Source organism: Moschus berezovskii, chromosome 27 (assembly GCF_049115385.1).
Source record: "Moschus berezovskii isolate FMDL1 chromosome 27, NW_MosBer_1.0, whole genome shotgun sequence".
Taxonomy (NCBI): Eukaryota; Metazoa; Chordata; class Mammalia; order Artiodactyla; family Moschidae; genus Moschus; species Moschus berezovskii.
Window position 1 is genome coordinate 31457404 of NC_142486.1, and position 15614 is coordinate 31473017.

General features: G+C 49.6%; 1 protein-coding gene across 3 annotated transcripts in view; it reads right to left on the bottom strand.

The window, feature by feature from the left end:
- SNX29 (sorting nexin 29) overlaps positions 1–15614 on the bottom strand; it is a 611246-nt gene that overhangs the window by 463204 nt on the left and 132428 nt on the right. For all 3 annotated transcript variants that reach the window (XM_055409515.2, XM_088833007.1, XM_055409516.2), the window contains 2 exons: positions 9758–9821; positions 7357–7485 (listed from right to left, as the gene is read on the bottom strand). In XM_055409515.2, the coding sequence (XP_055265490.2) occupies positions 7357–7485; positions 9758–9821 (193 nt within the window). The remainder of the gene's footprint in view (positions 1–7356; positions 7486–9757; positions 9822–15614) is intronic.

The window sequence follows — 15614 nt, forward strand, 5'->3', positions numbered from 1 at the left end:
AACCCCAGAACTTTCACATGAGCTCTCGGGAAGACACGCTCTCCTTCCTCTGGGTAAAGCCAACAGGATTTGTGCCTAGTGATGCCTGGGGCCCCTCTTGTCACCATGCGAGAACAAAGCTACAACCAAGGAAAAGAAGGGGAGATACAGACGGAGATGGATCCCGCATGACACCCCACGGGTCCCTGAGTCCAGCCGGGCAGAGCGCTAGCTCTTCTCCAAATTTGTCAGCTACACAAGCCAATTTCTGGTGGGTTTCCATCCCTTCACACTAGAAGTTCTCACCCCTCCTCTCCCTGCCAAGTTGTCGTGTAAGCTTTACCCTCAGGCTGTCTCCCTCATGACGGTAAAATGGTACAGCAGTTCCAGCCTCTATACCTCAGCACGTGTTCCCAAGGGAGCCACTCCAGCCATCCGACAAGCAAAGGACTATCTTCTTCCAAAGCCCCAGCAGACCTCAACCACATCTCCATGGCCAGAATTAGACCGCACGCTCATCTCCTGAACTAAATCCAAGTTGGGTCAAGCCTGAACCAATCATTTCGGAAAGGAGATGGAATTATCTTGACCAGATTAGACAGATCAGAGCTGATGCCTTGGTGCTTGGGAGAGTTCAACCCCTACAACCAAAGAAGAGGGAAAAATTTTTTTTAAACCAAGCCATGTATGGATGTGAGAGTTGGACTATAAAGAAAGCTGAGTGCTGAAGAATTGATGCTTTTGAACTGCGGTGTTAGAGAAGGCTCTTGAGAGTCCCTCGGACTACAAGGAGATCCAACCAGTCTGTCCTGAAGGAGATCAGTCCTGAGTGTTCATCGGAAGGACTGATGTTGAAGCTGAAACTGCTATACTTTGACCACCTGATGTGAAGAACTGACTCATTAGAAAAGACCCTGATGCTGGGAAAGATTGAGGGCAGGAGGAAAAGGGAATGACAGAGGATGAGATGGTTGGATGGCATCACCAATTCAATGGACAGGAGTCTGGGTAAACTCTGCGAGTTGGTGATGGACAGGGAGGCCTGGCGTGCTGTGGTCCATGGGGTCACAAAGAGTCGGACACGACTGAGGGACTGAACTGAACTAATGGCTGATTCTCTACCATGGAAAAAATAAAAGGGATAGCTTTTCAGGAAATGACACTACAGCAACTCTTCTAATGGGGGAACCCCACTCTCAGTTCCTTCCCAACTATCAGGTCACAACCATAGGCTTTTAGAATCAGGCAGCAAAGCAAATGCTAATCTTCTGAAAGACAGACAAAAACTGGATTCTGGTCTCCACTCACTCTGACTGCAGTTTTGTTTTAGATAATGGGTTTGAAACAGTCCTTCAGAGCAAGTTTCTTTAATGACATAGAACCAAACATCAAAATGGACAAGGACCTACGGTGTGGCACAGGGAACTCTACCCAATACCATGCGGCAGATGGGCAGGGGGTGGGGAGAATGGATCCATGTGTATGTATGGCTGTGTCCCCTCCCTGTTTACCTGAAACTACCACAACACTGTTAACTGGCTATATCCCCAATACAAAACAAGAAGTTGGAAGAAAAAGATTATAATGACCTAAATACGTGTTAATAAAATGCTAATGCTGTAAGAAAGAAAACAACAGAACTGAAGGATCGAACATCATGAAAGAATGAGAAAGGAAGTATCCCTTTTTCAGTCTCATGTATGACTCTGCCCTTCTGGCTTTGGGACTTGAGTTCTCATTTCCACGACTCTGCCAGCACATGGGTTTGCTCTCGAGGGACTGCTCACAGCCCAATCATGGTGGCCACAGGATGGAACAAGCCGACTGTCCAGGCCAGTGACATCTGCCCTGCTCTGGAGCCCTGGCAGGGCAGTGGTGGGGTTATTCCTGCCAAAGCACCAGGACAGAATGGAGAGGAGGAAGACCCGGCAAAGGAAGACTGGGGTAGTGCTGTTCTATAGGGCGCACGGCTGAAAAAAGACACATGGCAAAGGCGCACCCATAAAGATGGCGCCTGACGGATGTCAGGAGGGCGCGGCCCCAGATAATCACAAAAAATTGTGATTGGCCCCTGAACACTTCCCCTTGCATGAACAGTGCATGATCACCCTAGACCTCTGTTGTGATGTCAGCGTGTGACGACCTGACCTTTAATATGATTGGAGCCGACCACAGGAAGTCCCTTGCAAAACCCCCACGCTTGCCTTTATATATGGAGAGCTTGTAACAATAAAGCGGAACTGCTTTGACAGAACCCCCGCTGTGTCTGAGTGTCCTTCTCCGGGCGAGGAGGGCACCCAGCTCACCCTCCCCCTGGGGTTTCCTCCCCACCGCTCCGGTGCAGGGAGGCAAAACGGGCTCCACATCCGAGACTGAGGACTCGCCGACGCCTTGCTCTCCCCCGCGGCGCCACCAGGGGAGAAACAAGGGACCCTACATTGTCCCAGGGTAGGTGTGAAAGGCAGCCTCCAGGGTGGCCCCCAAGACCCCTGCTTCTTGGTATTGACATCCATGTGTAGACCCCTTCCATGCTAAACCAGGCTTGAGCTGCGTGACAACAGAATATGGCAGATGTGATAGTCTATCATTTCCGGAATTAGGTCACGAAAGTCACAGTGGCTTCTGTGTTGGGTGTGTTCCCTTGCTCTTGGGTTACTCGCCCCGGGAAGCCAGCTGCCAGGTTGTGAGCAACCCTACAGAGCAGCCTACATGGTAGGGAACCAAAGCCTTCTGCCAACAGTCATGCGAGTGAGCTCCAAAGTGGACCCTCCACCACAGTCAAGCCTTCAGAGGACCACAGCTCTGGTTAACGCTTGACCACAACCTTATGAGAAACCCTGAGCCATTCCCACAGTCCCAACTCATGGAAATTGTGGAGGACCCTCAACATTCCCTGTTTTACGCTGTCAAGTTTGGAGATCATTTGTTACACAGCCGGGGGATTCTAAAACCAAAAAAGCAAGAGTCCGGGACCTCCCTGGTGGTCCAGTGGTTAAGAAACCACCCTACAAGGCAGGGGACACCAGTTCGATCCCTGGTTGGGGAACTAAGATCCCACACTCTGTGGAGCAACTAATTCTGTGTGTCACAACTACTGAGCCCGCACTCCACAACTAGAGTCCGCATGCCACAGCAAAAGGGCCCACACGACACAACAAAGCTCCCTCGTGCCACACTAAGACCTGATGTGCCAAACAACCAAATAAACAAACAGAGCAGAAACAGAAACGCCCCCACAACAACCCCGGCCGCCTGCAGCCCTCAAAGCTACTTCTGCTCAGTTAATGTGTGTTTTCTTTCTGCTCACACCTCACAGGTTGAGCTTTTCCTTTTAACTGAAGTACATACAGTGGATTTACAACATTGTATTAGTTTCTGCTGTACAGCAAAGTGATTCAGTTACACACACACACACAAATATACACACATTCCTCTTCATGTTCTTTTCCATTTCCTATCCTGTTTATCACAGGATATGGGATATATTTCCCTGTGCTTAAACATTAGGACCTTGTTGAGCTTGAGATTCCTTACTTCCACAGGAAGTAAGGCAATCCATTAGCCAGGGAGGGAGACTGACTGATCCTGAACCGCTACTGATCACGAGGACTCCACCCGGGAAGGCGCAGACACCTGGCACCACAAAGGCACTGGGCTGCTTATATGACCTTGCTCTTTGTTGAGCGGTGATGGCATGAAAGGAAAGCCTTTAATTTTGAGCAAAACGAATGTGTAATAAGACGCTTCGTTTGCTCAGGGATGTTCCCATTTCACAACTCTACACTCAGGGACAGGAAGATACACGTACACCCGAACATGCTTCTCAGCAATACAGCAAAAATAATTTCATTGTCCTGTGTCTGAAATAGCCTAATTCTCCTTAATTCTTTCTGCACCACTGCCGTTAAAATACAACTTTTGATTAGGCAAGGTTTCTTAGTAATAATACAATTACTATCCTAGAGAAAAATGATGATCATAGGTAACGTGTTTGAACATTTATGAAGCCCATTCATGGATCCGACATATGGGCTCTCATTTTATCATCTAACTACTCTATGAAGTAGAGTTCTCTTCATTTAATAGCCAAGGAAACAGAGACAGTTAAGTAACTTGCTCAAGGTCATATAGCTAATAGGCAGCAGAGCTACGAATGGACCCCCAGGTTCCAATGCCAGAATCAGTACCACCAACCACCAGGCTAAACTGCCTGCATGAAACCTGCCACCTGGACACACAGGGACCTGGAACAGGGCTGCCCTGGCACAGCCGCGTGGGCCTTGCCCCCAGCCCTGACCCTCCACACCCCGCCTGTGACCCATGGACAACAGCACCCCCAGGCCAGCAACCACAGCTGACCACAGGGACCCGCTATCTGACAACACAGACAGCCGCTCCTCCTGCAGCCAGAAGCAAGGAGAAACTTCTGACAGCTTGCAGAAGTCCGTCTGCAACATCAGCAGTCGAGTCTTTCAAAACACGTCCCACTGCTCCGTTCACTTTCCTGCCGTTTTCTCCTGAAGTGTTTGCCGGCTTTTTCCAAGTTCCTTCTACCTTCAAACTGCAAACTTCCAGGCACCTTAAACTTTCAGCTGTCTATGTGTTTAGTCACTAAAGTCATGTCCAATCTTTTGTGACCCCAAGGACTATAGCCCGCCAGGCTCCTCTGTCCATGGGATTTCCCAAGTAAGAATACTGGGGTGGGTTTGCCATTTTCCTCTCCAGGGGATCTTCCTGAATCAGGGAACAAACCCACGACTCTTGCACTGGCAGGCAGATTCCCTGCCCCCGAGCCACCAAGGAAGCCCAAACTCTCAGCTACCCCATTGTTTAACTGGGGAAAACAGATTACAGAATAGCCTGGTTAAGAAGTTACCTTTTTCTATTTCATTCATGGGCTGACAAAAATTTATCCCAAGATTATCATATACTCAAAACACATTTACTGTAAAACACACTCCAATCACTCGCCACTGCCTTACGGACTTTCACACACTTCCCTCAGTGGGCCCTCTCAGGGGGATAAGTCCATCCTGTCCATTTCATAAACAAAGAAAACACACGCCTGTGGAAGTGAAGCGGTTCAGACTCAACATCCAATTTGCAAGGAAGGAAGCTGAGCTGGCTCCTGACACAATAAAAAATGACAGAGGATGGAAGTCTGTTTGTCTTCAATGATTCAGAACCCGGGTCTCCACAGACTACAGAAAACACAATCGTACCACAGAACCCCGGCATGGCCGGGAAAGACGGGGGTCAGGTGAGAAAACGCCAAATTAGGCACCTGGGATTTATTTCTGATGCTCTGGATGTGTCATTTTCAAATGTGAACACAGGAGAGAAATTAAAATTAAACACAGGGAAGGGGGACTTCCCTGGTGGTCCAGTGGTTAAGAAACTGCCTTCCGAGGCCAGGGACTCAGTTGTGGAGCAACTAAGCCCATGTGCCACAACTTCTCAGCCTACACACCACAGTGAAGACCCAGCACAGCCAAAAAATAAATAAATACAGGATCACGCTGCCAACTTCCCGTTCCATATACACGACAATTACATTAGTGTCACTCACTGCAGCTGACAGCACAGGGATGGTAATGCTGCCACTGTTGAGTTTCCTGAACCCTGGGCTCACCCACCCCGCCCCCCACATGATAGATGCATCTCCCGGTCTATTTTTAAAGTCGCTTTAAAGAATGTCTAGTCAAAGCTATGGTTTTTCCAACAGTCATGTAAAGATGTGAAAGTTGGACCATAAAGAAGGCTGAGCACCGAAGAATTGATGCTTCTGAACTGTGGTGTTGGAGAAGACTCTTGAGAGTCCCTTGGACAGCAAGGAGATCCAACCAGTCCATTCTAAAGGAGATCAGTCCTGAATATTCATTGGAAGGACTGATGAAGCTTCAATACTTTGGCCACCTGATACAGAGAGCCAACTCATTGGAAAAGACTCTGATGCTGGGGAAGATTGAAGGCAGGAGGAGAAGGGAGCGACAGAGGATGAGACGGTTGGTTGGCATTATCGACTCAGTGGAGTTGAGCAAACTTCGGGAGATGGTGAAGGACAGGGAAGCCTGGCATGCTACAGTCCAAGGAGACGCGAAAAGTCACACATGACTGAGTGACTAAACAACAACAGAGCCAGATAAAGTACTTATCTTACACAAAATGGGGGAAAAACTAGAACAACTCAAATGTCCAGCAATCAGAAATGGTTATTTCATATGCTTCATTAGCTCAATGAAATGCCACATCCAGGTACATAAAAATGGTGACCATGAAGCTTTTACTGTGGTAAAAGGACACAGCCTAGGAAGTGACGGGCTGGAGATTTCAAGGAGAGCCCATAAAGATATGTTTGCATGTGACAAACTCAGTAAAATCTCATTATGGCAGTTGGAGCTTGGGGGTGGGGGGGGTTGTTTTACAGTTTTCTTTAATTAGATATAAACAAAGTCATGGAAAAGAAAATAAGATGACTCAACTATAAAGAGGTTCAACCATATTCTGAATCAGGGAAATAAAAAATATTTCGCCAGCACTGCTTTCACCTGTGATTTTATCAAAGACCCCAAAGCTGGATCCGCCAGGGGCAGGACTGTGCTGGGGGAGACCCAGCCCTCATGAAAGGCAGGTTGACGACCTTCATCCAACTCAGAAAGCACTGTGGGGACCTTTCTGGTGCTCCAGTGGCCAAGACTCCACACTCCCAATGCAGGGGGCCCAGGTTCAGTCCCTGGGCAGGGAACTAGACCCCACAGGCCACAACTAAGACCCGACACAGCCAAATAAATAAACAAATAAATAATAAAAAAAAAAGAAAGAAAAGGCAAACACCGCGCTTTGACCCAGCAATTCTACTTCCAAGAACTTCTCTAGCAAATACACTCACACGAGGACACGATGACAACTGCAAAGGTTATCAGAGGTGGCAAAAGGCTAGAAACGACTCAGACGCCTGGCTGCTGGCATGTCAATCAAATGAGTCCTGGTGCAGGCGGACGGTGGCGTATCAGGAGCCGTTAGAAAGACCTGCTGTCTGTGTACCCAGCGGGATGGTGTCTAAGCTGTGGAGAGAGTTGGGTGTAGGATACAGGACCATTTATATCAAGGAAGAAAGAGAGGAGAGGAGGGAGATGAGAAGAAGAGAAAGTTCATGTATCTGATGTTCACATCTGCTTGAATACACAGGGGGGCATCTCTGAGCGGTGACGCTGCCCACCCTCCAGGGGTGAGCCGGTGATCACAGAATACTATTTAATACTTACTCAATATTTAACAAGTTAAAATTTCAGTTGTGTAAGTATTATTTCCATTGGCCACTTTTCTTTAAATTAGTAAGTACTGATGAAAGGTGTGCCCAGCGCCTCTGCCCCCTACCTTGCCAGTGCCTGGACCTTCGTGACGTGCCGCTCCTCCTGCTCGGCCACCTTCCGCTTCAAGGTGTCGACCTCCTGGCGGAGCGCGGCCGAGTGCTCCATCTCGCCGTCAAGCAGGTTCCGCAGTGACCTGGGAGGAGGAGGAGATCCCACCTGTTCAGAGGCTGCCAACCCGGACTTCACAGAGTCAAGTCCGAGTTCATTCATCTTCCACAAGGCTCTGCAGAAACTGCAGTTCACATCCATCTCGTACAAACTGCTTTGAGGAGCTACCCAATTCTGCTCAAGAGTCTCTGCATCATAATTAGGATGAGCCCCGGGGAACCACCAGCGGCCTGGCTCTGAGAGCCTACGGGTTTGGTGGTTTAAACCAAGGGAAAACAATGAGATGAGCCAATCCCAGGCACGCCCCCTCCCAGACATCCCACGCTGAGGTTTGCATGTTCAACCGGGACCTTTCAGCCCAGCCACACTATGTAAGAGATTCAACAAAGGAAGGGCTGCCAGGACAGGCCAAAAAAAACCACCTGAGCCACAGGGCTCCAGTTATCTGACGGACGACGGGAGTCTCATCTCTCCTCTGCCCACAATCTCCCACACAACGCCCTTCCCCCTTGATCCGTCGCCACCTCCAGGTTAAACAAGCAAACAGACTGGCTTACGGAGATGAATAACCTGACACTGCAATGACTGTGCTTTATACTATATCCGGTATATGCTCAAATACATTCGCTGGAATATCTGTCGTCTTTGGTCTTAAACAGCAGAGAAGACAGCGGCTCTTCCAGAAATAACCGCAAGTTACCACCTAGACCTGAGCCAAGCTGGGTTCTTGTGACCATCTACGGACCTCAAATGGCTATTTCTTGAAAACATTTACTAACTTTGGTGCGGCTGCCTCCTAAATCTAGAGGACACTTGCCATGAGACACCAGACCACAAGCAGTCATGCCCGAACCATCCCACTGCGCACTGAACCCCCACTCCAAAAACAAACATGGCGGGTTTCAATGCTCCTTGAAAGTTTTGAAAAAATTCTCCTCTTGGGGCCTGGAAACCACCCCGCCAACACAAACTGGGTGTGATTTTTGCTTTCTCTTGCTGGGAAGGAGAAGAAATGACCCAACAGTGACTATTGTTCTTTACAAAGTAACACAAAACCTGTGGCCTTTTTCCAAGATGATGGCCCTAGCTGGAAAAAGGAAAAAGCATCCTACAAAGTCCACAGCCTGTCACTGAGATTTACTTTCACTGGAAAAATCACACTGTCTGAAGATTCCTTTTTAAAAAACACTTGTTTTTCCAAATCACGTTTGTTTGCTCTTGTATGTTTCCATAAAGGATGAGGGAGAAGCTTGTCAAGCAGGGCCCAAAGCAAGTTTTAAAAAGGAGAATCAAAATGCACATCCCCAGGCACACAATTCCTGCTCAGGGGCAAGCATAAGAGGGTGGTGTGAGCGTGCACACACACACACACCTGCTCCCTGACCCCCAGGCCAGCTGCCTTAGGCTCTGCAGATAACCGCAGGCAGATCCCTTTACTGACCAGCCTGTAGCCCAGACAAGGTCCCGGCATTGGAGCGGCTCACGTTTGGGCAGCTAGACAGAGGCAACACAGCTAACGGCTGTCTGGGATCCAGCCCTGGTTTCAACAGGGAATCAAAATGAATAAAACCCTTTGGCCTCTCAGTGTCTGCAACAGGGCTTTGGGGAAAATCAAAAGACTCCATATGCCATCTTGCTATAGGTACCCTCAATTTGAGAAAATGTTAAGTACACTAGTGCTTGGAACATGGTGGATAGAACCTCAATGAAAGTTAGCTGCCGCTTAAGGGGGGCTCAGGGTGACAGCTATGAGGATGGAGCATCATTCTGAGGCAAAGAAAATGTTCTAAGATTGACTGTGGTGAGACATTTGCACATATCTGTGAATACACTAAAAAGCACTGAATACTTTAAACAGGTTTCATGTTTTATATGATAAATTATGTGCTATAATTTATGAATTATATGATATGTGAATTATATCTCAAAGACTATTTTTAAAAAAAGAATTAAAAAATTAAAAAGACTGCTTTACAAATTCTCAGTTTGTTCTAAGACAGTGCATCGTTTCATTCCTTATTAATACTCAAGCCACATTACATATACTAAAGTGGTACATCCCAGAATGGATACATGTACATATACGGCTGAGTCCCTTTGCTGTTCACCAGAAGCTATCACAACACTGTCAGTTGGTTCTGCTCCAACAAAAACTAAAAAGTTGAAAAAATAAAGTAGTACATCTCAGAACAAAAAAATCAGAAATCACTGGTCACAATTCTGCCCCTGAAGCAAAACTTCCTTCACGGTGATCTTCTCTCTGCCCCAGAGGTAGGATTTCCATGAAGGAGTGATACCTGTTCTCTTCTTCCAGCTCGTCTTTCCTGTTCATCATGGCCACGATGGCTTGTCGCAGTTCACCTAAGGGAAGAAAGCCAAGTCCAAATTAACCAGCAGATCCCGCCTGCTACACCGCCCCTCACCGGTCTGGATTATGTGCTATTTAGGGCCACTTGTCTAGACAAGTTCCCTTTTCCCTTTCAAAAATAATTCCTATACAGTCTAGGAGATCCAGTGGGCTCAGTCAATCACTCTTATTAGCCACACAGAATCCAAAGGCAGGGCAGGATGGGAATAAACGTGGAGGCGTTTCCTTGGTGCACATAACCAGCCGCGAAGGAAGTTACAGACTGGTAACTTCTGATTACTTTCCCAAGTCCCTGCGACCGGACGGCATCTGCTTTGAACACTGATATACTCCCAGTTAGAGCCAGTTATCAACCACAGGTCAGACAGCAGATCTCAAGGCAACTGACTTCATTCTCCTGCGTGTTCAGTCATGTCCAACTCTTTGCGACCCCGTGGACTGGAGCTCACCAGGCAAGTATACTGGAGTGGGTTGCCATTTCTTCCTCCAGGGGATCTTCCTGACCCAGGGGTCAAACCCACATCTCCTGCATCGGCAGGCAGATTCTTTACCACTGAGCCACATGGGAAACCCAGCTGATTCCATACTGACACAGACATACTCAAGGTTACTGAGAGATCTGGTCTTCCTGCGCTAACTCAGGGGCCCCTCCAACACACAGTTCATATACTTGCAGGAGCAGCTCTCCTGACATCTTCAATGTGGGAAAGCAATTCACTGATAGAGAATCATGCCTTTAAATTCAATGAGCATCCAAGTTTTCCATCTACAGCAAGCTTACCTGTTGTCACTGTCCACCCACAGTGGACTATTTACCGTAACACTCAGATCTCAAGCCCAGGAACTTGTGAATTTCCCCCGGAAAGCCAGTTTTATTTTTTTTCCCTTAACCAATCCTCTTAGAACTGGCTGCAAAGAAGCTCACAGCCAAAGTCTCACAACCAAAGTCACACATCCAGTGCAACCACTTGGCCATGTGGCCACCACAATGTGCCCTAACCCTCCCTCTGTTCACCAAACTGTCTTTCCACCTGGGGCCAATTTACATATAACCTGTTTCTAAACTGTTGTAATACGCTGCTTCAAGTCCTCTTTTGGAAAGAAGTATGGTTAGGTGGTATCCTCTTTTTAGCTAAAATTCAAACTCTTCTGCTTGTCAAGCTCTGTTCAAAGCCCACACTGGCGTTATCTCGTTTACTCCCTTACACACACCTAAGAAACACTGCCCCACGTTGTTGGGGTACAAATGAATTGGGAAGGAGGAGGAAATGGGGGAGGACGAGGACAAGATAAACAGGTGGCCCTTCTGTCCCTTTATACTCAGGATGCCTAGGCAGAGAGAGGCCCAGAGACGCTGAGGCAAGAAATGGGTCCCAGGACCCACGCTGTCCACGGTCGGCCACAGAGGGGGCGGAAGCCCACCATCCAGGTCTCAGAGGAAGGAAGGGAAGGATGAGGAATCATGAGGGCTCCTGCTCAACCTCTGGGTCAAAAAATAGGCCCACCCCTGTCTTTTCTGACCCAGAACAGCCACGTCGGCATCAGAAGGACACAGCTCGGAGGTCGAGGCCTGGCTTCCCCATCACACCTGTGACGGTGTGAAACCTGCAAGTCGCATGGCGAGGAACCAGGCCATGGACGGTACTGGTGAGGAGGGTCTGAGGCGCCCCTCTCCTGGGGTCAACCAAGGTGAAGACAAGGAAGATTCGAAATTCACTGGGTTGACGCAAACTTTCTGAGCACCTACAAGGTCCAAGCGCTGCTCTTGGCGCTGTGGGTAAAGGAGGAACAGAGAAGATCAAAGTCTCTGCCTGCAGGAGGCAGGGCCCCTCCCTCGGACGGGAGACACACCCACCAACATGGAACAGATGGGACAATGAGACACGCTGGGAGGAAAGCCAGGTGGGGTGTAGAGACAGGTGGTGGGGAGGGTGTCATTTTGTGGGCTGTGCTGGGATGGCCTCTCTGGGGACCCCAGGGAAGAGAGGGAGCCAGTGTGCTGCTGGATGGAGGGAAACATTACATGTGGCACAAGGCACATGCAAAGGTCCTGGGGCAGGCACGAGTTGGGTTACACAAGGAAGGCAGGGTACTCAAGGAAGGGCCACATGGCCCGGCCCTCAGGGAGTTTGGAGACTTGAGGATTTGATGACAACTCCAGTACCCATCAGGCAAGCGCCCCGGGTACAGTCTTGCTGGTATCACAGAATGACTCTCCGGGAAGTGGTCTCCCAGTCCCTTCTACAGGCCTTTAACCAGGCTCAGAGAGATGTAAAGTCACAGCTGGCATCCAAATCTGTCCAATTCCAATCTCTGAATTCGACCCCAGGAACCAGCGGTAATCACCACTACTCACTCGCAGTGATTAAGAACTACTATTTCATCAAAATATCAGTGATATTAAGGCAGAAGAACCAACCTCGGACGTCACGAAATAAGCTGTGCAACCGTCCACCTTTCCACATCAGAGCCAGGATGGAAGCCAAGGCGTCCTGCCAGCAGGGGAGAAGACCCCGGCCCCACGGGACGTGGTATGCTGTGTCCAGAACCAGGGCCACTGATGCTGGGAAAGACGGAAGGCAAAGGAGAAAAGGGCAGCAGAGGATGAGATGGTTGGACAGTCACCACGTCAATGGACGTGACCTTGGGCAAACTCTGGAAGATAGTGAGGGACTGGGAGGCCTGGTGTGCTGCAGTCCATGGGGTCACACAGAGTCGGACACGACTGAGCAACTGAACATCAACGACACAAGCATCTACTGAGCGCCTGCCTGCTGGCTACAAGGCCCCTTCCCAAGGAGAGAGCCAGGCTCCCGACTTACCTAAGGGAGCAGTGTCCTTAACAGAGAATTTCTTAATGGAGGACAAACACACACAGTCACACGCGCCCACGAGGAAACAGTCTGTCTGACTTTGCATGCTGAACATGACCAGGTAACGAGGGCCCTGGCTCTCAGCCTTGTACCAGGGTCTCGGCCTCTCTGAGCCTTTCTCTTGCGGGTGAACAGCACCCACCTTTCCACCTCCCTGGAGTGCTGTAACCTTCAGAGGGGAAACCAGGCAAGGCGGTGCTGAGTAAAGACACTGCCTCTTACAGGCAGCAGCAGAGAGCACTAACAATTTAGAAGAACTTGACATGATGCTAGATTTCACACTTTTATGGTAACTGAAAACACTGGTCAATCTGTAAAAATAAAAACAAGCCGGTAATCTAATTCTGTGACACCACAGCCATGGGGGGAAAAAAATCAAGACTTACTACATCACTGAAGACCAGCTGGGTCATATCTCTTTGGCTCTTATCTTCAAGAAACCCAGAGCAGGGGCCAAGGCTGCAGCCGAGTGCTGGAGACCCAGGCTCAGGAAACTGCTCCTTCACTCCAAGGCTTGTGTGACATCTGAGTCTTCTCACGAGGACTCCTGGAGGTCTCAGCTGCCCCACGCTTCTTATAGAAGCAAAGGACTGGATATGTTGTTGTTCATCGTTGCAACGTGAGGTTAGAAGAAGTGATATCTCTTTCTTTTTTTTTTTTACACAAACTATTTTATAAAGCAGTTTCAGGTTCAAAGCAAAATCAGGAGGAAGGTACAGAGGTTCCCCCATCTACCAGCAGCCCCTGCTCATGCATAGCCTCCCTCATTACCGATACCCACCACCAGAGCCAGATGTTTGTTACAAATGACGAACCCACACTGACACATCACAATCACCACTGCTACATCAGGCTTTGCCCGTGGGGCTGCATGTTCCCTGCGTCTGGAAATCTGTGAGACATGAATCCACCATGATGGTACAGTTTCACCACTCTAAACGTCCTCTCTGCTCCACCCGCTCATCTCCCTCCCCACCAAGCCCTGCTGAAATCTCTTCATCAAGGGATCACGCCAGTCTTCTGATCCACAGACTGCGCCACATGCCTGCCTGATTTACACTAAAGAGCCACGTGCCCTGGATATAAGTGGGATGAGAGCTCAGCAGGGCACATGTGCCTGGTGCAGACACACCCACGGCCAGGATGCCTGGCACCCTGGACCCAGCAGGGCAGAAGGCTCGGGTTCCGGGGCCCTTGGTCCCTCCCGTGCCAAGCTTCTCCTAGAGGGAGCAGCTCACCACCCACAGGCACAATCCTTATGCTGAGATGTGGGTGTCGCACCCCCGCCTGGCGTCACCAACCCCTTTACCTGGCCTCACCTGCGGACAGCAATCTGCTTGGGCCAGCAGCCTCTGAGCCAGCCACCCTAAGGATGCTCTTCAGTGACGGTCTGCACTATTTTGTTCCTCCCCCCAAATGTGAGTGCCTCTCCCTGAATAAGACGCAAGCCCAACGGAGTTTTCCATTGTGCTGAGAACACTTCACCCAAGATATCCCTCCTCATGGATGTTAAAGGCCATGTCCGAGCACAGTGTCATCACACATCAGGGCTCTGGAGCTGACCCATGTGCCTGGCCTGAAGCCTGACACCCAGAGCATCTCTCCACTCCCTCCTGCCCCAGCCCCTGGCAACCACCCTTCCACTCTGCGTCTCAGAGTTCGACCATTAGACTCCTCATATAAGTGGAATTACATGGTGTTTGTCCTTCTGGATCCAGCTTATCTTACTTAACATAATGTCCTCCAGCTTCATCCATGTTGCCACCTGTGGTAGGAATGCCTTCCTCTTTAAGGCTGAAAAACATTCCAACGCATTGTTGTTTCATGGATTTCCCCATGTTCACCACCACTACCCCCCATCCTGATCTGATGAAACTCATCTATTCAGGCCAGGATGAAAAAGACACCTCAACCAAGAAGCCCACCATGATTCCCCTACCCGCAGCACGCTGCAGAGTGTGCAACAGCTAACTGCCTCTGTCTCTTGCAATCACCTCACAACTTCAAGGCACACAGCATGCCATACATCTGGGGTCCCCAGAGCTCTCACATGCCAGGCGCTTGTACATGTGTGTGCATGCTCAGCCACTCAGTCATGTCTGACTCTGTGTGACCCCCTAGACTATAGCCCACCAGGCTCCTCTGTCCATGGGACTGTTCAGGCAAGAATCCTGGAGTGGATTGCCATTTCCTTCTCCAGGGAATCTTCCCCACCCAGGGATTAAACCCTTATCTCCCGCCCTGGCAGGTGCATTCTTTACCACAGAGCCACCTGCAAGGCCCGCCAGGCGCTTGGTCAAGGTTTATGGAAAGTGACTGAGGCAGGGAGATGATTTCTACCTGAGCACAACACTACTGAGACGGAAAACAAAGGTGCCAGGTGCCACGTGGCGGGCACACCTTCGTCTAGTGGCACATGGGCTGAACCCTCGTTTCATTTCTCACCTGATGAGGATGCTCAGAAACACAGAGCAGGGGCCCATGTGGGACAAGCCAAGCTGCCTGCAGGGCCCCGAGTCACCTTCCAAACCCTCTCTAAGAACAAAGATTGTGGATACTGTCCTGAGCAGGTCCAAGAGCTGGAGAGATACAAAGGGCTTCAGCGGGGACCTCCTGGGGGCAAGAAGGTCGGGTGGAGGGGGCGGTGGTTCCAATAGCTTCCATTCCAACAAAAGGAGCAGGACCTATGGAAGGTTGCTACCACCAGGCCCTGGGGCTGGGCAGATCTGTGTTCAAACCCCAGCTCAGCCATCAAACTGCTGGGTAACCTGGAGGGTGTTTCTGCCTCAGCGAAATACAGAAGAGGAATTCCCTGCAGGATGTAAGAGTAAATTAAAGCTCCCTGGGGGTACTCCACACTGCAGCAAATGCAAGGAGGTGATTCAGGGTCCTGGCTTTCAGAGCACGATCTCT